General features: G+C 35.6%; 1 protein-coding gene across 2 annotated transcripts in view; it reads left to right on the forward strand.

The window, feature by feature from the left end:
• The first annotated feature begins 1,226 nt into the window (after positions 1 to 1,226).
• The window catches only part of LOC115232602 (choline transporter-like protein 2), a 104,843-nt gene continuing 79,463 nt past the window's right edge, over positions 1,227 to 26,606 (forward strand). For both annotated transcript variants that reach the window (XM_029802579.2, XM_029802587.2), the window contains exon 1: positions 1,227 to 1,425. In XM_029802579.2, the coding sequence (XP_029658439.1) occupies positions 1,368 to 1,425 (58 nt within the window). In that variant the 5' untranslated portion in view covers positions 1,227 to 1,367. The remainder of the gene's footprint in view (positions 1,426 to 26,606) is intronic.

Raw genomic sequence — 26,606 nt, forward strand, 5'->3', positions numbered from 1 at the left:
TTAAAAAATTATTTTCTTTGTATTTTTGTGTTTTATTTACTTTGTTTAACAAAAATTATTTACTTTGTGTAAACAAATTATTTATTTTGTGTTTTATTTACTTTGCTAGGTAGTCGTTGTAGGATAGACTAGTCACGACTAGCTAGCGCGGATGCGCGACTACGCGAGTGCGCGCACCGGGACCACTGTTTTCAAGTAGTACCGGGTACATATCTGTAGTTATACCTTAAAAAAATATTTTCTCTTCAAGGAGGAAAAATATTTTTGTTATACGGTGTTTTGTGCTCTTGTAGTGTGCTGTGCTCATTGAAGTAATAAATGATTTAATCACAATAGTCCCTAATTAATTAAAAACATATTTGAGGGACAGACACTTTGGTTGCATGAACTATTTTCGAATATATATTTCTTTACCACCCACAAGGGGCTAAACACAGAGGGGACAAACAAGGACAGACAAAGGTATTAAGTCGATTAAGGCGGTGAGCTGGCAGACGCGTTAGCACGTCGGGCGAAATGCTTAGCGGTATTTCGTCTACTGTTACGTTCTGAGTTCAAATTCCGCCGAGGTCGACTTTGCCTTTCATCCTTTCGGGGTCGATAAATTAAGTACCAGTTACGCACTGGGGTCGATGTAATCGACTTAATACCTATGTCTGTCCTTGTTTGTCCCCTCTGTGTTTAGCCCCTTGTGGGTAATAAAGAAATAGGTATTTCGTCTGCCGTTACGTTCTGAGTTCAAATTCCGCCGAGGTCGACTTTGCTTTTCATCCTTTCGGGGTCGATAAATTAAGTACCAGTTAGTCACTGTCCTTGTTTGTCCCTTCTGTGTTTAGCCCCTTGTGGATAATAAAGAAATAAGTATTATTAAGTCGATTACATCGACCTCAGTGCGTAACTAGTACTTAATTAATCGACCCCGAAAGGATGAAATCTTTAAAAAAAAACTGATAGTTTGCAAAAAAAAAAAAAAGAAAGAAGAATAAACTAAATGAAATAACATTTATTTCTTTCTAAGAAGGAGGAAAGCGAAATAACAAAAAACAAAAAAACAAAGATAGATGGAATTTGTTTGGTGGTGAGGGAAATGATAACGATGAGTTTTCTGCTATTGTAAAAACGAAGTAACAGCAGTCGCTGCAAATTCACCAAGAGATTCTGGTTGTTTATGATTGATGCCAGATCAATTCAGCCAATGAGCGAACGTCGTTTGCTCACGTGATCGTCTCTTATACAGCCGCGTTTGTTCATACACCAATGTGGTGTAGTTCAGTGTCAGTTCTAGTTATCGCTGTTGTAAAAACTTGACGGAATTATATCTTGTTATTATTATTATATATTTACCTCCTAAGTGAAAAACAACAACAATGTGTGGGAACACCGACGAAGAGGATACAACCGATAGCGGTTATTCATCAAAATTCGGTAATTTGAACATTTTTATTTATATATTTTCTAGTTCCAGCTCCTCCATCCTAACCCCTTTATATATACACTTCGAAATCCTACATTTTATTGATGATAGACATCGTTATTCATATTTTCTCTTTTAAGTTTTAAATGAATTGTACTCCTTGTACTCCTTCAAATTTATAATCATTAGAATCCCAGTTATTTCCTTAAAAAAGGCATTTTTTTTCTATTTGTATCCCCTTACAAATAACTGATGGGACCATGAGTTGATGTAGCTCCAAATTAATTGATAGAAAAGATTCATTCATGGCATGCAGGTAGTTGCCCAAACTACTAGGTGTGATCCTCAGATCTGTTGCTACCATAAACACTGTCTTAATGGAGAACTTTTCTTTCATCTATGTTTGTAAAGATGTAAATTAAAATATAATTACGTATTGTACTTGAATTATATTTTATTATTTGCCTCCTCTGCATGTCCTGTTAAGCTTTATATCATCACTAATAGAACATCAAAATAGTGTTTTCATTTAACTTCAAGATTTTATTAGGTTATTAATGGAAATTTATTCATTTATTATTATTGATAGGAATTTAATAATGATAAAAAAACAAAAAAAAACATTTGAATTATTTTTATTAGTAATTTACTTGTGCAAGAATAAAATGCAAGCAAAAATTCTGATTACACGTATTTTCACTTTCTGTGAAATTTCAATTTCGAGCATTGACGATGTTTGGTTTCAATATTTTTCTAATTTAATTTAGTAATTAGTCGTACATATGGGTTGTTGCTATTATTTCATACAGGGAGGCAGGGATTCACTATAAAATCTGATGAAAGTTGTTTACTTCCATCCTGTTTAAACATTTATCGAGCAAACCTACGATAAAAGGTATTTCATTTGCGACCATTTCATTGTTTTTTGGGGTTTTTTTTTCGGTAGGCGGTCAAATAGGGGCTTGGACAACGTTATCTAATGTGTCCTTCCCTTACTTGGTGGGTGTGATCTAGGGGAGATAGGCTGCTATTTTAAGCAGATAGAGCGACCTCGTAGAGGCTTCCTCGTTGGCTCCTACTTTTAAAATTTGAAGGAATTAAGTCGTGAAGTAAATGTTGCGAATCACTGAATTGTTTACAACATATATAATGTATACCTAGTTAAAACTAATGAATAAAAATCAATACATCCACACCCTATTTCTGAGAATTGTGTTGCCTGTTCAGAATATATGTTTCACTATTATTGTGGACCGCAACAACTGAGTCACATTCGTAAAACGAAAATAATAAATAAATTTATCCATTTATAAATACCGTATTTTTTAGCTTAATATTTTCGAATTAATTTTTAATGGGAAAAACATTTTTTTAATCGTCACATTTCATTACGAGTACGTCCTGCCTTGTTGAGCATATAAAATTAACAATGAGTTTTATTCTCAGAACCGTATTTGGTGGGTTATGTGTGTGTGTGTACAGACACACTTTGAGGTAGCTTACATTACCCATCACTATGATTTAGAATCTGATGCTACAAGTATGTATACAGACTGCCAGACAATGCTGTTCTTCATACATAATTTTGCACATAAGCCCCCCCTCCCTCCTATATACGAGTTACACTAGAATATAACTAGATATACATGTTTATATTACTTAGGCTTCGCTACCACGAGAGCCGTTCTTATTTTTAAGTAATCCTTTAATACGAACACACACACACGTATTGAATGTGTGGATACTATTTTTTGTTGGGGGATAGGCGTAATATTATCATCCGATTTAATATTCTACCTGGCCTTCGGGTGCATCTAACAGTCTATTATTTTGTTGTAGACATTCGCTCTAAACATTCAGTGAAAATAGCATAAGTTGATGTGCTACTTCATACGCTAGCTTTCCTTGTGAAATGTGACTCTTGGAGGTTACAGGTGGAATGATTTTTTTTCCCAGCGGAGGCGCGTCGACAAATAGGACAGGAGTATAATCCCGCGTGTAATGTCTCGGTGGATTACTCGAATCCTCTTTCTCCAGTTCGTGACTAATGCTCTTGAGTTTAGAATTTCAGTAGGCCCGTACGCAGATCTAATTACTTGGATCGAAGTAGTAGTTATTGGCAACTTCCCCGTATGCAGCCAAAACTAATTGAAATGAAATCGAACTAAATAAGTCCGCGTTCAATCTGTTGGATAATTATCGGACACTTCTATACACAGATTAATTTACTTTCATTATCGAATGCAATTGGTTTCTTAAATACAAACCTATATTTTGACATATTGATTGTATATGTTAACTTAACAGCTAAAAATGACATGTAACGTATACACTGGCAGCTTTAATAATGCACGATAATTTCTCCAAGATTAGTTTTTGCGTTGCCTACACTCTGAATGTAATATGTGCCAAAGATCTTAGAGGTAAAATCTGACTTAACAAATGGCGAAGTCCTATATTTCAATCTCACAAACAATGAAAGAGTTCAATCTGTGATCGAAAATTTGTTGGTAGATAGAAATCATTTCCCTTATACATTGTCTGTGACAACAGTGAGGCGCACACCTAAAAAGTTATTCAATGATACTCTTTCTTCCGGGATGTTTGTAGCCTGGTCGACGCATTTGGTGGTAGACTACCTAGTTCTACACTTATTACTTGGCAACTTGGGTGTCTTTAGCGGAGCCCTCTCTGTTACAAGCCTTGGGGCCAGGTTTCCACTTTGAAGATATCTTCTTCCCACTTGTCCTGAAGGCTCTGTATTGCACTGCCTTCCTCGCTATAAGATAAAAAAATGATATTGTGAAATATCTCCTAAATTTTATGTCATTGAAGTCAGTTGGGAATCTTCCATTTTTGCCAGTTATCCTTACCAGGCAGTGTACTCCACTTACACAAAACAACTAAGCGAGTGATCCAAACCATCTTAACTATCTCTTTGTTTTTCAAACAACCGAAACACATAATTCCGGATGGTTCTCATAGCTGTGCTGCAGCAGTACAAAGAACTCAACCAAAAAAACTCGGAGAAACTCATGCAACTCTAACTAGATGGATTTTTACCCACTGTTGCAACTCCTGCGAGAGTACCATCCAAAATGTACTGCCAGGCATCATATTCTGCAAGTTCTCTTATCTGTAAAATTGCTGCAGGTCCTTGTGGTTTCTTGCCAAGACAAGACAATCTCTATCAATTTTATATTCTCCTACCCTTCACTCTTCAACCAAGATGGCTTTCTAAGCAGTACTCTTCCAGAGAAAGTGTCTACATTTGACAAGTTTTCTCCAGAATTTTCCTTTACTTCCTAACCCTAACCCGTCTCATTCATGCTTGTAAACATACTCATCAAGTGCGAAAATCTTACACATGCGTACGTATGTATGTGTGTGTGTTCTTTGTTTCGAGACGTTTACTCATGCTTTTCATATTGCGAAATCATATACGGCCAATCTACAAACGGAACATACGGATACAATTCTGCAGTATGAAGCTTTGAGTAACGATGTTTCGATTCATGAAAATTCTCTAACATCCTCTCTTGTCAAAATTGTCTTGAAAATAAAACGTGTTGAGGCCCAACACCCCTCCTCCCAGATTCAGCCTTGACAGTTTTCCTTTTAATGTGAGATCAATACCAATGGCAGATAATTCATGAGCAATTTTTTTCCCATTTTCTTTTGTTCTACAAAAAAGAAAAATCAATTTTCAATATGGTGAGGAATCTTTTAAGATCAATCGAAGCATCAATTCACACACACATATATATATATATATCATAAAACCAATCGCTATCTGGTTACAAACGTTAATTGAATGCGTGTGTGTACACTAATGCAATATTGTTTATTTCTGTCGTGTTGTGTATACTGTTGCTGTTATGGCAAATACAGACAATTCGCAAGATATATTTTAGATGCATACATTATTTAATCTTTACACTTGTGTCCACACTCCACTTGTACATTATTTCATAAGCATCAAAATGCAATTATAGTTGCAAATGTACCTGATCGTTATTTGAATTAAAAACACTCTGAAAAAGTGAAAATACAGTTTTAAGAATCGTCACAATTCATTACTTTCATTTTACAACATTAAAGAGTAATATATATGAATCCTTTTGTTATTAAATGCACGTTACTTCTTGTTATTTTTACTCTGGTGTTTTGCATTGAAACACCCCCTCCCTTATATTCTCATGGTAAATTTATTACTAACGGTATCAAAGGAGGGTGAGTTAGCTGATCAGTAATCTGTATCAAAGCTTTACGTTCTAAGATTATATAGATCCAGGATTGAGATTTCATTTCTCTGGGGTCGTCATAAAGAGTACTAGGCATGTGTGAAATATGATCCAGTGAATTATACCTCTCCCCTTTAAAAACGTGGGACTTCTAAGCCAGAATGTAAGAAATCGTTATGGTAAACATGGCGTATTTTACATATTTCAATACTTGTTATCCTAACTTAAAAGCAAACAGCAGTTTATTTTCGGACAGTAGCAAACCAAATATATATATATATACCTAAATATACTGTGTACATACACCTGCAAATGTTTGTTTCCGTAAGTAGCTGGTTTCAATAGGAAATTCAACTTCAAAAATTGGGTTTTTTCGTTCCATTTATATTTGTCCTCGGAATACATTTTATGATGTCTGGCTAGCTTGTTGATATAACGAGTTCTATAAATATATATCCAGCTGACAACATCGGTCGCCACTCATCTTCTTACCTTCTTGTGTGCGATCTGGGTGGGAGAAATAGATATGGTGTGTCTATCTGCGCGCGCGTGCGACTTTCCTGCAAACAAAGAGAGACGAATATAGGAAAACTAATATCATTTTTATCAGCCTTTCTCTACGGAAAATGAGTCATTGACTGGAATCTTTATTCTTTCACTTTCTCGCTTTCAGATCATTAATGTGAATCTGTTTTCATTCACACTGGTAATTACGTTTATTTCAAAAGCAAAAGTAGGCTATGTTAACGAGGAATGGGGTGCAATTATTTTGAAAGGAAAAGTCTTCAAGAAACCGATCAATAGATAAATTGAATAATGTGTAACAGTATTTTATGTTGGAAGGAATTTGGCTTGTCTTTCATGTCAAGTTCTAAAACTTTAAGTCTTTACTAACTTGAATATTGAAATAAAGTAAAATTAGTTATATTTCGTTTTAAGTTTTCAGAAAGTGAAAGAATGAAGTCATCTTTATATAGAAATAAAAATGAAACTGAATTCTGAAGTAGTTATACCAGTTAAATATTGCTTCTGTACTGACACCAACCTATGCAACAGCAAGTTTCTTTGTTGTGCATTGCTGCCAACCAGTTTAGATAAGCTCTACAAGGCAAGGCAGTAACACATGAGACCCAGAATCTTGTCTAATACTTCAATAGAGGCAGCAAGCTGGCAGAATTGTTACTGCGTTAGGCAGTATTTCATTCATCTTTACATTCTGGTTTCAAGTTCTGCTGAAGTTGACTTTGCCTTTCATCCTTTTGGGGTTGGTAAAATAATTACCAGTTAAGAACTGAAGTCAATGTCATTGACTTAAGTCCTCCTCTGAAATTGCTGGCCTTATGTTAAAATATGAAATCAATAATGCCCACCCCCACGCATTCTCATCTGAACAGGTTTCTTGATTCACCAAATGCATTAGCTCATTACTGTCCACTGTTGAGTTATTCATTAATGTTAACAGTACTATCAGGTGTAAATATCTTGTAAGCAGGCATTCCTTTTAATCAGGTCATTAGTGTTAGGTCTTCTACAATTCACATTGGTATGCATAAACAATGCATGAACAATTTCAGAAATAAATTACAACAGTTCTTAAAAGCATTCTTTTAGAATCCCTTTATTTCACTTACTTTTTATTCCATGTCAGACTGTGTCTTCCCCAATGGCAGGGTGGATTCCTGCATTATTTGGAGCAGTTTACAATGTCTCGATAAACAAAGTGTTTTTGTTTTTACATTTGGTGCTTAGATGTAAAGATTTTTCTCCCAACTCTTGAATATCCAATGTAAAGTTGACTATAAGTGAAGCAGGGCTCTTTAAGGTGTAAACCAGCAACCAAAAATATTTTCCTTTGTGATTTCTTGATGGTCATGGCAAAACTAAGATTCACTGGAAATTGAAGTTCTTTGAATTGCGAGGGACATTATCTCTTGAGTCTGTGTGATGGAGGCTCCAGCACTCTTATCATCTAATTGATGCATCCTATGCTTGGGTCTCTCCTGAGAAAGTGTGACAAGGGCTTGTGTTTGGCTGTCTCTTGAGCTTGCTACTGATGCTTTCTGATGGTCTTTCAACTCTGTTGCCCTAATGAAATGATTTGGCATCGGTTCTATAGCTGGATGCCCTTCCTAACACCAACCACTCTGAGAGTGTAATAGGTGCTATTTACCTTCCACTGGCACAGCTGCCAATTGCATGACACCAGTATCTGCCACAATTATGATTTCACTTTGCTTGATGGGTATTCTATTCAAGCATGGCGTATTGACAAAGGTCTCAGTCATTTGTCATTGCCTTCAGAGCTTGAAAGGTGCTTTTTATGTGCCAGTATATATATCATCATCATCATCATCATCATTTAGCGTCCGTTTTCCATGCTAGCATGGGTTGGACGGTTTAACTGGGGTCTGTGAAGCCGGAAGGCTTCATCAGGCCCAGTCAGATTTGGCAGTGTTTCTACGGCTGGATGCCCTTCCTAACGCCAACCACTCCACGAGTGTAGTGGGTGTTTTTTACGTGCCACCTGCACAGGTGCCAGACAGAGCTGGCACAACGGCCACGAACGGATGGTGCTTTTACGTGTCACCGGCACGGGGCCAGCCGAGGCTGGCAACGAACATACATCTATATATATATTGATGTATGTACATATTATAGATAGATATATATGTATACACATGAACTCATGTATTTCTGTGTGTATACCTGTGCACACACACACATACCTGTATTAATAATATATGCATTCTTTTATTTTACTTGTTTCAGTCATTTGACTGCCTTTCAGGGTTTTAGTCATACAAATTGACCCCAGAACTTATTTTGTAAGCCTAGTACTTATTCTATCAGTCTCTTTTGCTCAACCACTAAGTTACAGGGACATAAATACACCAATACCAGTTGTCAAGTGATGATGGAAGTGACAAACACACACACACACACACTTGCAAGGCTTTGGTTGAACTGAGGCTATAGTAGAAGACGCTTGCCCAAGGTGCCATGCAGTGGGACTGAACCTAGAACCATGTTGGGAAGCAAGCTTCTTACCACACAGCCATACCGGCGCATGTATACTTAAATATTTTTGACAGATAGACAGACAGACAGAGATATAGGTATGCACACACAAATTAAAGGCCAACAATGATTTTGAAGTTTCACCAGTTGTTACTTTTGCCAGTCTGATGAGGCCAATGACCTGCAATATTTCAAATTTACTACCTATCTTTTTCTTGTAAAAATATGAATGTGATAATGTACTTAAATTTATTGAGTGCTGTTTCAATAAATGTTTGTATTTTGTATATATCTAAGCAAAAACAAATTATATACACAAGAATGGTAAATGAGAGATTTCTGGCTACCAGCTGGTTAAAACTTATTTTTCACAATGGATTTGCTCTGCCTGAAAGATGACCCACAGAATTTTGAAAAAATGTATTCTTGGACACTAAAATTCAACAAGCAATAGCCTCTTCTTTTTGCTTTGATGTGATTTACATATATGATGCTGAAGATATGAAACTATATTGTTTCCTACAAATAGATGAATTGAAAATATTAAAAATATCACCTGCATATGACAAATGAATGTGTATTTTCTAATGTTTTGTTTGTAACTAATCGAATCTCAATAGGTAATCATATTTGGATGTGCTTACAAATATTTTTAAGTACATATTGTCATGCTGCTTTTCGTACATCAATAGTGTGAATAACCAGCAATATGAAACTTTGTTTACACTATTTAAAAAGTTATATGATGTAAAAAGCTTCAGCTTTTTATACATGCAATCTCTCAGAGTTGAGTATGGTTGTTCTCCAGATTTAACTTCTGTCAGCCTATCTGTGACTATGTAAGCTAATGCAGGATTCATAAGTTAGTTGCTGACTGAGCATTTGTTGTCTCACAATAGAAGAGGCACTGTGTTGATCACTTTGGACCGCTTTCTACTTTATGCCTATCACTGGGACATTCAGTTCATGCTCAAAGTGTATCGAAGTGTTGAACTCCATAATTGATGATCTCTCTCCACTTGTGTTGGTTATTCACTGACAGTTCCCTCGCACATTTTGATGCCATCCTTATTCAAATTTCCTTTGAATATGTCTTTGACTTGCCCTTTTTTTTTTGTTTCCTTCTATGCACCATTCAGCTGAGAGTGAAAACAATTGTTTGGACAGCCAAAGGTCTAACATTTGCATAACCTGGCCTGCCCACAGAAACTGATGTCACATAATTATGGGAAATATTTGTTTACTCTTGTATGCTGACTTCCTCAGTCTGTTCTGCACTAGATGCAGGATTTCCCTCACAAATCTCTGGTGGTGTATTATGGGGCTTTTGATTACAGCTTTTCCTGCTTTAAGACTCTAGAGAGCCAGCTCAGGCGACTACCTTATCCTAGAAAAATTTGATATTTGTCTCACATGGTGATATGCTTGTATGTGTGTTTGTATCTATCTGTGTATTTAAATAGTTGTTTGCATATATTCTTTTATTCTTTTATGTTTCATTCGTTTGACTGTGGCCATGCTGGAGCACTGCCTTTTAGTCAAAGAAATCCATCCCAGGATTTATTCTTTGTAAGCCTGATACTTGTTCTATTGGTCACTTTTGCCAAACTGCTAAGTTACAGGGACGAAAACATACCAACATCGGTTGTTAAACGATGGTGGGGGACAAACAAAGACATATATATATATATATATATGTATGTATACACACACACACTAAGGTCTTTTCTCAGTTTCTGTCTATGAAATTTACTCACAAGGCTTTGGTCAGCCTGAGGCTATAGCAGAAGACACCTGCCCAAGGTACCACACAGTGAGACTGAATCCAGAACCATGTGGTTGGGAAGTCAGCTTCTTACCACACAGCCACACCTGTGCCTATATGTATATATTTTTGCACATAAATTCAGAGAAAAGAAACATTTGGGTTTATCCATGAAATAAAGAGAAGTTTGGAAGTGTGTTTATTTTGCAACCTGGTGCAGAATACTTCTAGCCTTTGAATACTGACTTCTTTCTCTTTCAATGTAAAGCAAATCCGCATTCTTTTATATTTCCTTTAATAGAAAAAAAGGAAGTGAATTGAGTTGCTGTGACTAATTCAAGTTATATGACTAGTAACTTTTGTATCATAATTTGTCTTATGACTTACTTTCTATATTTTTTTTCTTTTTATTCCTTTATTTGTTGTGTAGATAGTTAAAAATAGTTTCAAGAATTTTCCCATTGCATTGTGTCCTACTTTTCTTATCTATAATCATAGATATTGAAATTTAATGCCTATATATATAAGTAATTATTTTGACTTTGAGTATATGTCTAGTAGTATGCTGATTAAAGCACTTTCACCATTTAGGCTACCTGATATTATAACCCTGAAACCATTTCCATCCTCTGTCAGTGTAGCCAACATACTGCAGGCAACCAAAACATGGCAAGCGAAACTCAGTATATGTAGTGAGGTATCTTACTTAAATGAGATACCTGACAAGACACAGCCTGCATTGATGGAGGCAACACAACTAGCTGTAAAATATCCCATCTGTAAGGGACAGATGCAGGATGGATTGAAATGATCATCGTGTTGAATAAAGGTTCTTGCTAAATCCATTTTCTGTTTCCCTCGTATGTATGTATGTACATATCAGTGCCAAATAAAAAGCACCCAGTACACTCTGTAATGTGTTTGTTATTAGGAAGGACATCTAGCTGTAGAAATGTTGTTGAGGCAGACAATGGAGCCTGGTGCAGCTCTCTGGCGGGCCAATTCCTGTCAAACCATTCAACCCAAGCCAGGATAGAAAACGGACATTAAATCATGTTGATGCTGTGTGTGTACATACACATAGCTATATTGTAAATAGATGAGATACAAATTGTATTTTGGAAGGATCATCTTTGGCAGTAATGAACATGATTATTATTCACTCTTGTTCTTAGTATCAGTCATTTTTTTGCCTCACTCCCATGCTGTCTTTCACTTATTTTGTACATACTTGTTTCTTAAAAGTAGCTTTTGGACATTGTCAAACAGCAAAAATATATATATATAATCGTCAGAGTGTAAGTTCCTTGAGAGAAAAGCTGAACCTAAGAAGCGTCAGTTGTGGCGTGCAAGAGAGACGGCTGCGCTGGTATGGTCATGTGACAAGAAAGGCTGAAGATAGTTGTGTGCAAAAGTGCTACACCCTAGCAGTGGAGGGAACCTGTGGAAGAGGTAGACCCAGGAAAACCTGGGACGAGGTGGTGAAGCACGACCTTCGAACTTTAGGTCTCACTAAGGAAATGTCTAGAGACCGAGACCTATGGAAGTATGCTGTGCATGAGAAGACCCGGCAAGACTAGTCAGGCCATAACCCGTGGCCCCGACCTGGGACGTAGTCAGTCCTGTGCATACCTTCCTTCTTGTGACACTTATGAAGACCTGTTGAGGCAAGTGAAAATCAAATCAAATCAAAACAAATCAAAATAGATGAACATCAGTGGAATTGTATTCTTTGTGGTACCAGTGCCGGTGGCACACAAGAAAACCACCCAAACGTGGCCGTAACCAGTACCCAGCATCGACTGGCCTCCGTGCTGTGGGCACAACAAACACCATCCGATCGTGGCCGTTCGCCAGCCTCATCTGGCACCTGTGCCGGTGGCACATAAAGACACCATCCGAAGACCCGGCGACGTAGTCAGTCCACCTGTGCATACCTTCCCTCTTATGACACTTGTGAAGACCTGTTGAGGCAAGTGTGTGACACTTGTGAAGACCTGTGAGGCAAGTGAAAATCAAACCAAATCAAAATAGATGAATATCAATGGAATTTGTATCTTTGTGGTTCCAGTACCGGTGGCACACAAGAAAACCATCGAAGTGGCCGTAGCTGGTACCGCATCGACTGGCCTCCGTGCTGTGGGCACAACAAACACCATCTGATCGTGGCCGTTCGCCAGCCTCACCTGGCACCTGTGTTGGTGGCACATAAAAACACCATCCAAAGACCCGGCGACGTAGTCAGTCCACCTGTGCATACCTTCCCTCTTATGACACTTGTGAAGACCTGTTGAGGCAGAGGCAAGTGTGTGACACTTGTGAAGACCTGTTGAGGCAGAGGCAAGTGTGTGACACTTGTGGAGACCTGTTGAGGCAAGTGTGTGACACGCGTGACACTTGTGAAGACCTGTTGAGGCAAGTGAAAATCAAACCAAATCAAAATAGATGAACATCAATGGAATTTGTATCTTGTGGTTCCAGTACCGGTGGCACACAAGAAAACCATCCGATCGTGGCCGTTCGCCAGCCACATCTGGCACCTGTGTCGGTGGCACATAAAGACACCATCCGAAGACCCGGCGACGTAGACAGTCCACCTGTGCATACCTTCCTTCTTGTGACACTTGTGAAGACCTGTTGAGGCAAGTGACACTTGTGAAGACCTGTTGAGGCAAGTGAAAATCAAATCAAATCAAAACAAATCAAAATAGATGAACATAAATGGAATTTGTATCTTTGTGGTACCAGTGCCGGTGGCACACAAGAAAATCATCCGAACGTGGCCGTAGCCAGTACCGCATAGACTGGCCTCCGTGCTTTGGGGACGTAACAAACACCATCCGATCGTGGCCGTCCGCCAGCCTCATCTGGCACCTGTGTCGGTGGCACATAAAAACACCATCCGAGCGTGGCCGTCTGCCAGCCTCGTCTGGCACCTGCCAGCCTCATCTGGCACCTGTGTCGGTGGCACATAAAACAACATCATCCGAGCGTGGCCGTCTGCCAGCCTCGTCTGGCACCTGTGTCGGTGGCACATAAAAACACCATCCGAGCGTGGCCGTTCGCCAGCCTCGTCTGGCACCTGTGTCGGTGGCACATAAAATCACCCACTACACTCTCGGAGTGGTTGGCGTTAGGAAGGGCATCCAGCTGTAGAAACACTGCCAGATCTGACTGGCCTGGTGCAGCCTTCGGGCTCCCCAGACCCCAGTTGAACCGTCCAACCCATGCTAGCATGGAAAACGGACGCTAAATGATGATGATGATGATGATGATGATATATATATATAAAAAGACAAATAAAAACAGTTATTCTTAAAAACTTTTTTAGCGTCTAAGTGGTTAGACTTTTACTTTCTTGTTGCCTGAAGTGATGATGAATGGCTCATGACCTCCTTAGAACTTGTTAAGTCTGGATGATGTCATTGCAATACATTGACTACTATTCCTCTTTTATTCTTACTTCATATTTATTTCTAGTTAGCTTTTTAATGCTGGATGCAATAAATACGGTGGGGCTGGTAATTTACACTGTTTTCTGTATCAGGAATAATCACAGTGGAATCAATTGTGGTGATTAAGAAAGTATTAGGAGTGAGCAATCAAATGAGATAGTTTTAAATGTTACAGATTATTAGGTTTCATAGACTGAAGTGTATACTTCACTATCATTGTGTGTGTGTGTTTTTAAATAGTAGTTCAATTCTGAAATATTGTCTGGTCTTATCAGAAGACCATGTACAGGGTGCAGTGAATAAATTGTCTAAATTACACAAAAATGAAAATAACACTCATATTTCATTTTAACATATATTTACCAAAATTACATAAAAATATCTTGAAATATTCAATAAAATTACCATTGACTTCAACCATAGCCTCCAGACGACTTCGCAATCTCTTGCAACTCTTCTGGACGGTCTCCTTGTTTAATTTGGTGAATGCTACCATAATCTTTGCCTTCAGTTCATCTTTGGTGTTACAAGGTGTTTTGTTGGTCTCTCATTCAACTGTTCCCCACACATAATAATCAAGGGAGTTGCAGTCTGGGGAGTTAGGTGGCCAGATGTTAGGGGTGATGTGGTTTCAGAAATTGTCTAACAGTCATGACTAGTTTCTCTTGCTTGTGTGGCATGGTGCAGAGTCCTGTTGCCAGATATAGGGTGTTCCAGCAGCCACCCTCTTGACTCAGGGCAGCACTACCTCCTCCAGGCACATGATGTAGGCCTCCGTGTTGAGTCTGAGGCCATGTGGGAAGATGAATGCAGGCATAACATCTCACCAACCAATTCAGTTCTTTTCTTATCAGAATGATCAGAGCGAGTTTTCCGAGCTGCTGTACCTTCGTATTCACCAATAGACTCATCCAACTCTTTCTGAATCTTCTGCACTGTCCTCAAATTGACACCTAAATACTCTGAAGTGTTCGCATTGGAGCTCCTGGTGCAAATGCCAAGCAGTACAGCATGTCGTTTTCAAATTTCTGGCTGAGTGATTTGCATCATGGTGCTGTTTTTCTCACAGACAGTAGTAAGTACCCAACTGACCCTACTATTCTGTGTAGTTGAAAAAATCAAAAGCAAACAATGTGCGTGCACGAAATTAAAAATATGAAATGGCAACAATTTAACCATCGCACCCTGTATTTTTGTTGCCATTATTTTACTCCTTATATTTCATAAATATAATGATTAAAATATAGAAAGAAAAAAATGTTTGGTTATTATAGTGTATATGCAGAAAACAAAATGCAATCTTTGGGAACAAGCTCTAGCTACTCATACAAGCTACTTTTATTGCTCTTAATAATTTTTTTGTATGATCAGCTATCGTAATGTAATTTTGTTTTCTAAAAGTAATTTTGTCATGTAATAGAATATGGCATTAACAATAAAGATGTAATAGGAAAAACAGCTTAATTGATTAGCTTTTCTTAATCATTTAATGATAGCATACTTTTTCTTTCTATTTAAGTAATTAAAAAGAAAAAGTTATGTTGTCGTTTACGCCCCGGCTTGCTGTGATTGAGTAGACCTTCTATCAAAGGTATTCTTATTAATTTTGTATTTTCTTTTCTAGCAATACTGTTTTTAGACTACATTACCCAGTGTGTCCTTTAGGTAGGGTGTGGATTAACCCTGTAACATTTAAACCAGCTGTATCCAGCCCAAATGTTCTGTTTTATGTTCAAACCAGTCCGATTTGACCTCTCACATCTACCCTTCAATATCATTTTTAAAATACATCATTAAAATCTTGAAACCACAAGATAATGCATTCAAAACAATGTGAATAAATAAGAATTACATTTGACAGTGATCTGAATGCTAAACTGTTAAGGAAAGATTATCTGCTATTTCTGAAAGTTTGAGCAACCACATAGATGCCCTCTCTTTTGACTTGAAAGTATTGTATGTTTGGATAAATATGAGCAGTCTTAGGATTTTTTTTTTTTATGACTCATTCACTGTTCACTTACCTACCATTTTGTGCAATATTCTGTGTACTGTACATGATCTTTTGGCTACCTTTTCTGATGAGTTGTATACAATAAGTTCATTTTATTATTATTATCATCATCATCGGTGCTATAGCTCCCTTTTTCTCCACCATGACTGAAGACTGAAGAACCATAGAGGAAGATCTGCATGGTTGTTCAACCTGCTAAAAATAGCAGTCAGATTTCACCCTGCAGTCTTAAAAAAGAATGATCTGTTTGATAATGTTGTTCTGAACACACTATTTGAATTGAATAAGACAATATTGTTGTCATTGGAATGTCTCATTAAAGATCTGCTTAATTAGGGGTGAATTGAGGCTTAATTGAAAAGCTGGATCAATAGCTCATGGAAGCAATCTTTAAGTGGAAACATGCTAAATTTCAATCATAAATATCCAGAGTTCACCCTGAAGTTGTGGTGACAGAATTGAAACTAAGAATGCATTGTTAGTACTTATGACTAAATCTCACAGAAAGATCATCAATTTTACAGTGGCAAACCATTCTGCCATTGTCATTTAAGTGTCTTTGTTGTAAATATGGGCAACACTGGTGACAAGATACAGACTGCTAAATCTGTAAAATTTTATTGAGTCAACTAGTGCTAATAATTAATATTAATACAAGAATATGAATACTTTGAAGGAGCCTCTGCTAGGTTACTTGACCTGCTAACTGTCTTAAAAAGAAAAAAAAAAAACACATTTGATAATTTAGTCTAAAAGATAGGATGGTCAAAGTCAGAAGACTTTTTGATCATAGGGCTTCATTAGGATCTGTGTGAGAAATCGTTTTAAAACTTTAGATGACATGGTATGCAGCCTGCATAGATACTTTACTGTATCTAGTCTTTTGTTAAACTGTTCTAGATTGAAGTTTCATTGATGTTGGCTTTGCCTACCTTTGTTCTGGAAGTCTTGTTAACACAAATGTCAGTCAGATCGTGATATGAAATCAGATGACTGTTTCCAATAAAAAAGAAAAAAATTGCTGTCTTAGAAACTGAATGTTTAATGTGACTAGATTCACTTCGTATTTTATATTTTCATTTATCCTTCTCTTCAGTTAGTATATTCTCCAGTCATTGTCAGCTGTCAGGTTCCTATATTATCTATAATTCTTTGCAACTAATATTGGCACAAGGCCAGTAATTTGGAGGGGTAAGTTGATTACAACAGTCCCAGTGCTCAGTTGGTTCTTATTTTATCAACCCCTAAAAGATGAAAGTTGACCTTGGCAGCATTTGAACTCAGAGCATAAAATGCTGGAAGAAATGCCGCTAAGCATTTTGTCTGGCATGCTAATGATTTTGCCAGATCTTACATTGTCTGAAATGGTATTTTGTTGGCACAGGGAGAGAAATAAGAAGTAGAGTCAAAGGAAGACAGCTGCTGGCAAATATTTAAAACCCTCTGAAAAAGGAATTGATTAAACATAGTTTGTTGCAAGAATTTCTCTGCCAGATCTGGCAAATATAGATGAAATTTTTATTTCATTAATGTAAAAATAAGCTTTAAAAACACTAGCAATTGCCTAATGATGGAAGAAAATGTAGTGTTCAAGGAAAGGTATGAGATTATTGTGTTAGTATTGGCTGTTTAATTATATCTTAATGATTCTCATTCAGAGCTTATCTCTAGTTATTATATACAATTGAAGATAAATTTGTTAAAAGGTAATATTGCACTTGTAACTTGATTGTAGGTTTATGTTTGAGAGCAGTAGTGAAATTAATGGTTGTAATTTTTAAAATCCTTTCTTTTAGAAGACAAGTGTACAAGGTGGGCTGAATATTTATTTCACTCCGTAGAAATATGACAGCTAAATGCTTTGAGTAACTTAGAGATGTACTATTGTTTAGGGCATCCTCCCACAAGTCAGCCCTAATCAAGCTGTTTTATGATCAAAAGTATCCCACCTATGACCTTCCCATTTTCTTCCATTTTAGTATATCTAGGATTCCATCAATGCTTGTGTTCTTTTTAAGACATTAGGATGTGATATAGGGACATTTTGTTATTTCTTGTTGATCAAATGATTGCTTAAAGTTTCCCTTATTGATTCAGTGATGTATTTGTTGTTTAACCTCTGATCAGCTCAGTCTTGATTGAGCAGATGTCAAAAGTATTCTAGCCATGACCATCCCTTCCTTCTTTTTAGTATATAGGACTACAGTATGAAACAGGTTTTACCTTCTTTAAGATGGTAGGGTGTGATGAGAGAGATTTGCTCAGCATGTTGAGTAACCATATAGTCTCCTTTGGCTTAATGATTAGATAATATTGTGGTTGATATTTAAAATATCAAACATTCACTGCACTTTAAAAAAAATAGTATTGAAGAAACTCTAACCACTATTATTTCTACATCAAAGAAAATAGATATGAAATGAAGAGGGGAAATATAATTTTTATCCATTTTGCTGATGAAAGTTTTTATAATCAACCAGGCAGAAATTTTATCTACATATTTAGATGATAGGGATCTGTTTTCTGAGAATGAGAAGATTGGAAAAGAAAGTTATGATCACATCAACTTGAGTTCATTAGCACTGAACATCTTTGCATAGGAAAACTACAAACATGAGCATTACAACAGTTGTTATTGTTTAGACTTAGGTTAGCCCTGACCTAGTAGATCTGTGATCAAAGATATTTCAGCCATGACCATCTCATCTCTTTTTCAGGCATTTTTGTGTACTGTGGATTACATCATTCAATGACAACTTTTTTTGTTAAGTTCATAGTATTTGATTTGTGGTAGATTTGGTTGCTATTTCTAGCAGGTTGAGCTTCCTTATTGGCTCATAGCAGTAGGAACTGTTGCATATTGCATGTGAATAGTATTTTATTTTTACAACTAGTTAAATCTACTTGATAAGCTGTTCTCATCTTTATCCAGAACTAGGCTCTTGTGTCAATTCTCTTATCTGCTTTAACTTAGCTCACCTGGTTCTTTTATTTCTTTGTTATATTTAGTATATATTTTTTTAAATTGTATCTTCATAATTTCTTTCATTATTTTCACCATTGTTGTGGTGAATTGGTAGAACCAGTAGAGCATCAGGCAAAATAAATGCCATTTGGTATTTATTGTGGCTCATTACATTGCGAGTTCAAATCCCAGATGGGCCAGTAAAATACTGTAATTATTAATTATTCTCACTACAGTGACTTCTTCCTTATTTTCTCCAGTATCATAAACAACTTTATATGTCTTTTGACTTCTAACTCAATGCTGTATAAAGTTGCTTCCTGATCAGAGAGAGAAGTCTCAGCTGCTTCAGCCAATTGAATTTTATAAAGTAAGATGGAATTTCACTCAACATATTCATGTGAAAATATTTTCAATGTGTAAAAAGACAGAAAGCAGTTAGTTATAAAGCGGCTGCTAGCATACTTGGTTTTTCTTAATTAAAATTACACTGTTATAAGAACAATCTAAGTTATTAATTCCATTAAAAAAAGATAATGGGAGGTAACCTCCAAATGTTGATTAATCAAAATTAATTAACTATGGAATGCAGTGAGAAATGGATCAAGTATTAAGCAATACAGTGTAAATGCTGGGCACGTTTAAGTTTTATTAGATTTTATCAAAATGCATATTTTATCCATGACTGTCAGATCTTAGAACAAAAAAGATATATGAGACTTTTGTGAATGAACACAGATTGGTGTTATTTAAAGAACAACTAGGAAAAATATCCTGAAATACCTGCTGAAAACTTAATAGTTAAGTGGCCACTAGTAGATTTCATTTATGGTAAATCACTTTCTAAATGATTAAGTTTCATTCGAAAGAAGTAAGAGAAGACAAAGTTAATGAAGTATATATTAATAGCTAATGATATGTAACAATATAGTCAATGAAAAGTAGTTAATCTTGTTATGTAAATAATATTATCAAAATTATATTGCAAATATTTTTGGCAAACCATGATTTTTACATATTGAAATATTTAGTAAACCTCTCCAGTACTGTAAACATCAGATTCATATTTATTAGCTGGTAGTTCTGTACTAGCTTTGGTTAGTCATGTGGCAGCTAAGTTTCTACTTAAAGAGGGAACCAACAAGCTAATCAAACATCTCAAATTTGTTGTCACATAGCTTGTCAAAAATATTTAGAGCAGTGATTCTCAACCATTTTTTGCCTATGGAATTTGATTCCTATTTTACCCCCATAGTCACTCAATTTTAAAAAAAAACAACCTCATTATATTTTTATAATTGAATATTATTAGGAATTGTATTAAAAAATTGTAAAAGTATTTTGTGTATTGTAGAAGTATAACCAGCTTATTACACAAAAACTTCAACAACAAAATCTTACATGGACCTGAGTTGAGAACCACTGGCTTGTGTATTACTCCAATATAATTATTTTTTAAGCAATGCAAATGTGCTTTCCACATAGCATGACATTCCTTGTACTTCCATATTGTAAACATATCTTCAATATAAAAATATATGGAAAGCCATGCTGGCTTTGTGGTTAAGCTTTGCTTCAGAATCATGGGTCTGAGTTCATTGTGACTGCACAGCACCATAGGAAAGTGTTACAGTTGATTAAAACCTTGAAAGCAGTGTCTGAGCACGGCCAGTGTCCTGAGATAATCCAATGAGTGAATAAAAGAATCCATCAGATCCACTCCACAAAGAACAATCAGTAATATTGATCTTTTCTTTGAAGTGTCTCTGTACTAACTTTGGCAAGTAATATAATAATTAAATTTGTTTTCATAAACCTCAGGTCTTCTTTGATCCAGCAGACATGATCAAAAAAGCATTCTATCTGTGGTCATTACTTTCTGTGTATATCTATGACTATATTAGTCGTGTTATTTCTTTCTTAAGATTGTTGGATATTGACTGTTGCTGGAAGAATAAGTGGTAGACTTAACTGTTATTTCTTGCAAGTCAATCCAGTGTGTAGAGGATTCCTTGTTGACATGGTTAATTTTTTTTTTTTTACCTGAAGAATGGGCCAATTACATGTAGTTGATTAACCCCCAAGTTAGCTGTAAGCAGAAATATGACCAAAGGCACATAAGCCATGATCATCCAATTGGGTGTTTTTTCCTCAGGAATTTATTATCAAAACTTCAATTATTTTTTTTTTAAAGATAGTAGGATATAATATGTGGGTGAATTGGCTGCTATTTCTAAAAGTCAAGTAAATCTGTAGAAACTCCCTAATTGGCTTGTGGAAATATCTAATGGCGTACCAAAATGTTTGAGAAATTCCTAGTAGTTTTATTTTCATCAGAAGACATAATTATCTATGTTTTATTCTTATTAAGCATGCAATAAATAATAAACATGCTTTGATACACTGAAATAACATTTCATTTTTCGCCCCATAAAATTTTCTTGAGTTTGGTGATAATTTTAAAATGTAACTGTAGAGAAACCAAATGAATATTTAAAACACATACTTTTCTTCCTTTCACACACACTCGGTTTTTCTAAATCAATAAAAAATCAAAACCAATATGTAGAGCTTAAAAGAGGAAAGTATGAGACTCTGTCCAAATCCACACAATCTGACCTTCTCTCCATGGGAAATATTCATTGTTTTTTTTTAATTTGTCCCAACAGTTTAGAGCAATTTTTCCATACTATTTCTCTTGATGTATGAAAGTCCTGTTGAAGTCTTTGACTTGTCTGACCTATTTCAGTATGGAATGCTTTGTTTGTGCAGCCATTTACCTCTCCCCATCACCTCCTCTTTGTAATTAGTAGTGAGTCTGTTATGAAATGACAAACATCCAGCATCAATCATTTGATAATCATGGATTTTTGCCAGGCTTGTTTTTGTTTCTGGTGGGGTTAAATGAGAGAACAAAGACAATTCATACTGTGAGAATCGTGCTGTTTAGAATATATCCTGTTATTTCGGGTTCTTTTTTTTTTTTTACTCTTTGCTTTTAAACTTCTAACAAACCACAAAATATAATTTAGTTTTAGTTTTTGTTTGTTTGGGATTTTTTTCCCCTTTCCAAAGAAGGAAAGTAGAAAGAAATTGCATTAATTTCGTTTTTTTTTTGTTTTGTTTTTACATCCCCATTCACTAATATTTGCTATTTTTTCTCCTATAAGATACAAAAACGACAGAAACAAGTGGTTTAAAAAGAAATTTAAAGTAAAGTTGTAAAGATATTCCAATGTGAAGTTATAATGAATTTATTCTACTTTTTATTTCCGTATTTTTTACATTTTCTCTTTTAACTACTATTTTTTTATATATACATATTGAATTATCAAGTATTATGTGTATGTGTACACATTAATTTCCTAAGCAAGTTTTTTGTCCTATTTTTAGAGCCATGAATTACCTCCATTAGAAAATAAATGCAAAGTATAATCAAATTTAGTTTATTTCTTGCTATGAATGGCATTTTACAGACACATTGACTTAATTTGCTAATACTAATCTTCTTGGGACTGACTTGGGAATAACACTAAATTTGTTTGCTCAGTTTTATTTGGGTTACTGCTAGAATGTCATGACTGGAATCTCCTATTGTAGAAAATAAATGAAATAAAAACAGTTACATATTTAGTAGTCGGTGAAAGAAAGATTCTTTTGCTTAGATGACCTGATTAATAGTGGTAGTTGAGTTAATGATACTAGAGTTTGTAGGATAAGAAATGAATGAAAAAACGTTTTGGGAATTGCTTCTGCCACTGGTAATCTAAGAGACCTCTCTTCCCACCTCTCTTTCTGTAAGAAGAACAAATCCTGTGATAAGTATGTCAAAAGTGTGATATTGTATGACAGTGAAATATGTGTTGTGAACGCAGAAGACATACACTAATTAGAGATAAATAAATTTGATATATTTTGTAAACTCTTGAAATAATTTGAGTGCAAAAGGGTTGCTGTTTAGCATAAGGTTAACTTTGACTAAAGACACCTATGTTAAAAGAAATTCAAGCAGTGACCATCACGTTTCTAAACCGTACTATCCAATGTATCCTCTCTTTCTTTTCTTTTCTTTTTTTTTTTCTGATGGTTGGGTGTGATGTGGAGGTAATTTGGCTGTAGTTTTTTAACAGGTTAAGTGTCTATTTTGAAACTCCTTTGCTGTGTTGACATACTGACTGAATATCAAATACATTAGCAAATGAGTGCTAAAATGAAACTTGTATGGCCTTGTAATGCATGAATATATATCTTAGGGGAAAGTGTGTTATCTATGAGATAATAATAAAACAAGGCATGGCAGCTAGAGATAAGTTAAAGAAAAACTTGATTCAAGTAAGTAGTTACATCATATGAAGTTTCTCACAAGATAACATGAGTCTAAACCATAAAAACCTTGATTAAGAAAATAAGCATTAAACTGATGATATTAAAGAATTTTAGAATTTCTATTGTTGAAAGCTTGGTTGTTGATTGATGTGGAAAGAGTACAGCTGAAGATTTTGTTACTGTGAAACGATGCCCTAATTTATAATACGTTGAGAAGTGAGTGATTGGCACCTCTCACTTGCAAGGTTTTCTTCATATTCTCTATGAGAAAAATAAACATGTTTTTTTTACTCAAAATCTAACTCTTAATAAGATTTTGAAAACATGAATTAGAAAGTAGTTATTATCAGGAAGGTGGGACAAATAAATTCAGAAATTTAGTTAGTCTTCAGCAGAAGAACACTGCTAATGATAATTTCTAATATAGGCACAAGGCCAAACATTTTGGGAAAGGACATGGTAGATTATTTTGACCCTAGAACTTAATTAATGCTTATTTTTGATTCTCAGAAGGATAAAAGGTGAAGCTTAGTTTGGTGGAATTTGAACTTAGAAGTAAATGGACAAAATGTTAGGCATTTTGTCCAGTTACTTCAGCCTAATAAAATTACAATTTTTGATAGTGTGCTAAGGTCATACATTTGCTAATAGTTAATACAGTAGATTGGCTGCCCTCAGCATATTTCTGACACAATGAAAAGGTCACACATTTGTTATGGGTTTGGCCCAATTGATTGATTAATCTCCTCAGTATATTTGTGATTGAGTCAAGGCCACACATCTGTTAAGGGTTATGTCTTGTAGATTGATTCAATTAATCTCTTCTGTACATTTACTGAACATTATAACAATAATAACAAATTTGTAATTTAAACAATTGAATATAATGGCATCAAGATCTAATAAAGTAAATGGAAGATCTAGGATATGAAAGTTAAAGTTTTGTGTGATAAGAATCTTAAAGTAAGAAAAAAACAAGTCATGCGTTCTATTTTACTTGTGTGTGTGTAAGAAAGAGACACACACACACACACACACACACACACACACACACACACACACACACACACACACACACACACACACAAAGAAGGATTAGATAGTTAACTAGATAGATGGGAAAGTGACAGAAAGGAACAGAGGTAACCATCAGTCAGTAGTGAAACAGACAGTCATGTGAGCATACAGTGAAATAAGGGAGTGATGGGGAAAAAAGAATGAGGTAGGAAGGTAGGTGAGGTAGGAAGGTAGGAAGAAATAGCCTAAGAGGAGAGAGATAAGATGATAGATTTCTATATTAGTATATGATAAAAATATAGGTATAGAGAGTGAGAAGATTATAGAGTTTGTGATAAATGCATATATGACATCAAAGTGAATGTTGTACATGGATGGAAGCACATGAGGAAATGAAGAAAAGAAATTGAGGCAGATTTTGATAAGAAAAAAAGGAAGGAAATATATATAGTCAGTTAAAGACAAAGATAGGAAATAATTGTTTCTTACGCAGGTACAAGGCTATAAATTAGGAGTAGCGGTTAGTTGGCTTAATCAACCCTAGTACTTGACTGGTACTTTATTTTATTGACCACCGAACAGAAAGGCAATGTTGACCTTGACAGAATTTGAACTCAGAACATAGAGAGCCAGAACAAATGCTGCAAGGCATTTTGTGTGACACTAACAATTTCACCAATCCACCATTGCTGAAAGAAATAGTTAAGTATGTGAATGAATCAGTGAAAATAAAGGAGAAGAGGAAGTGGAGGTAGAGTCAATAAAAGAAGACAAAATGAAACACCAGAAAATATAGCAAGATTTGAAGCAAAAACATTAAGAATTATTGAAAGGAGGCAGGAAAAAAATCCTTGTTTTTGATAGATATTATGCTTGTCAGTAAATAATCATTTGAAATTCTTTTGTTTAATCATTATTCATCATTATTAATGTCTTCCTTCCATGCGAGAAGGAGTACCTTAATGCTAACTCTTGTGAAACCCTCCAACCCATGCTGGCATAGGTTGGGTGGTTTGACAGGAAGTGACAAGTTAGGAGAATGTGCCAAGCTCTACTGTCTATTTTGGCATGGTTTCTATGGCTGGATACCTTTCCTAATGTCAACACTTAAGGGTGTATTGGGTACATTTTACATGGCACCTGCAGCAGTGACATCATCAAGTAACTTGCAAGACAAGACCCCCTCAACTGAGGTGATAGTGAAGTAGTGGGCTATGTGCCAAGTGACAGGAGGCTAGAATATGTAAAGAGGGACAGGAATAGATGTCTGGCAGTAGAGGAGATAAATACCATGTATCTCCTATACTGTATACATCAGTTGGAGAGGGAAAGGAAGAAAGAAAAGTTTATGATTTTAATTGTAAAGTATCCATCTAAAAAAAGTGTAAAACTGAATATAAATATGGCTAACTATTTTTTTAAATAAATTACTGTTGTTGTTTAACTGTAAATTGACCCAAATTGAGCAAGCCTATGATTTAAAGTATTCTTGCTAAGGTGATTCCCTCTGAGATTTTTTTCAAACACTATCTAGCATTAACCTTATGCAATGTATCCTGTTTATAGGGTGGCAAGGTGATATGAAAAAGATTTGGCTGCAATCTCTAGCAGATTGAACGATTGCATAGAACCATCCCCTTGGCATATCATTTTGATAAATTATCAGGAAGAGATGGGTAGTGTCCCTGACCTTTTTATAGCCTCCCCTTCCCATCCCACCTTGCTCAAAATTTGGGATTGATGTGGTGATGCCCAGAACGAACATCAGCAGAAATAGGATGGCAGTGCCTTGATTAACCGATTTATTAAATAGTCTGATTTAGATTTTGTGTGTACCATTAGGAAACTGGCATGAATATTTTAAATTATTTACTGTAACCATTTCCCTTGGCAGCTTCCCTTATCCTATTCACCTATACATTATAAAGTTGTTGTTTTTTTATTCTATCAATCTTAGACATCTGCATAAATTTAAAACTCTATTTATTTAACTATTTAGTTTGCTTTGCAAAATTGCCAATATTCAATAGTAGTTCATTTTATAAGTGCTTATAAAATATCGCAGCATTATGACAAAACTTTAAGAGAATGTCATAGTGATCATTAAGATAGTTCCAGATTGTAATCAATAATTATGCTGGTAGGGGGAGGAGGCAAGTATTGTAGAGCAAGAAGTGAGCTAAGTCTGCAAGTTGGTTTTGTTTCTTGGTTCAAGCCAGTTCACTCACATATTGTTCTTCAATGTTATTGGGAAAAGGCATTAACATTATACAACTTCATTCTCTTCTCTTGACAAACTGTAGCCATTTGCTTGACTGTTTTTCATTTTTCTATTATTAGCACTGAAGACTAGATCTTTGGATTGTTTGTGCCACATTCTTGGCAGTA

Source organism: Octopus sinensis, linkage group LG1 (assembly GCF_006345805.1).
Source record: "Octopus sinensis linkage group LG1, ASM634580v1, whole genome shotgun sequence".
NCBI lineage: Eukaryota > Metazoa > Mollusca > Cephalopoda > Octopoda > Octopodidae > Octopus > Octopus sinensis.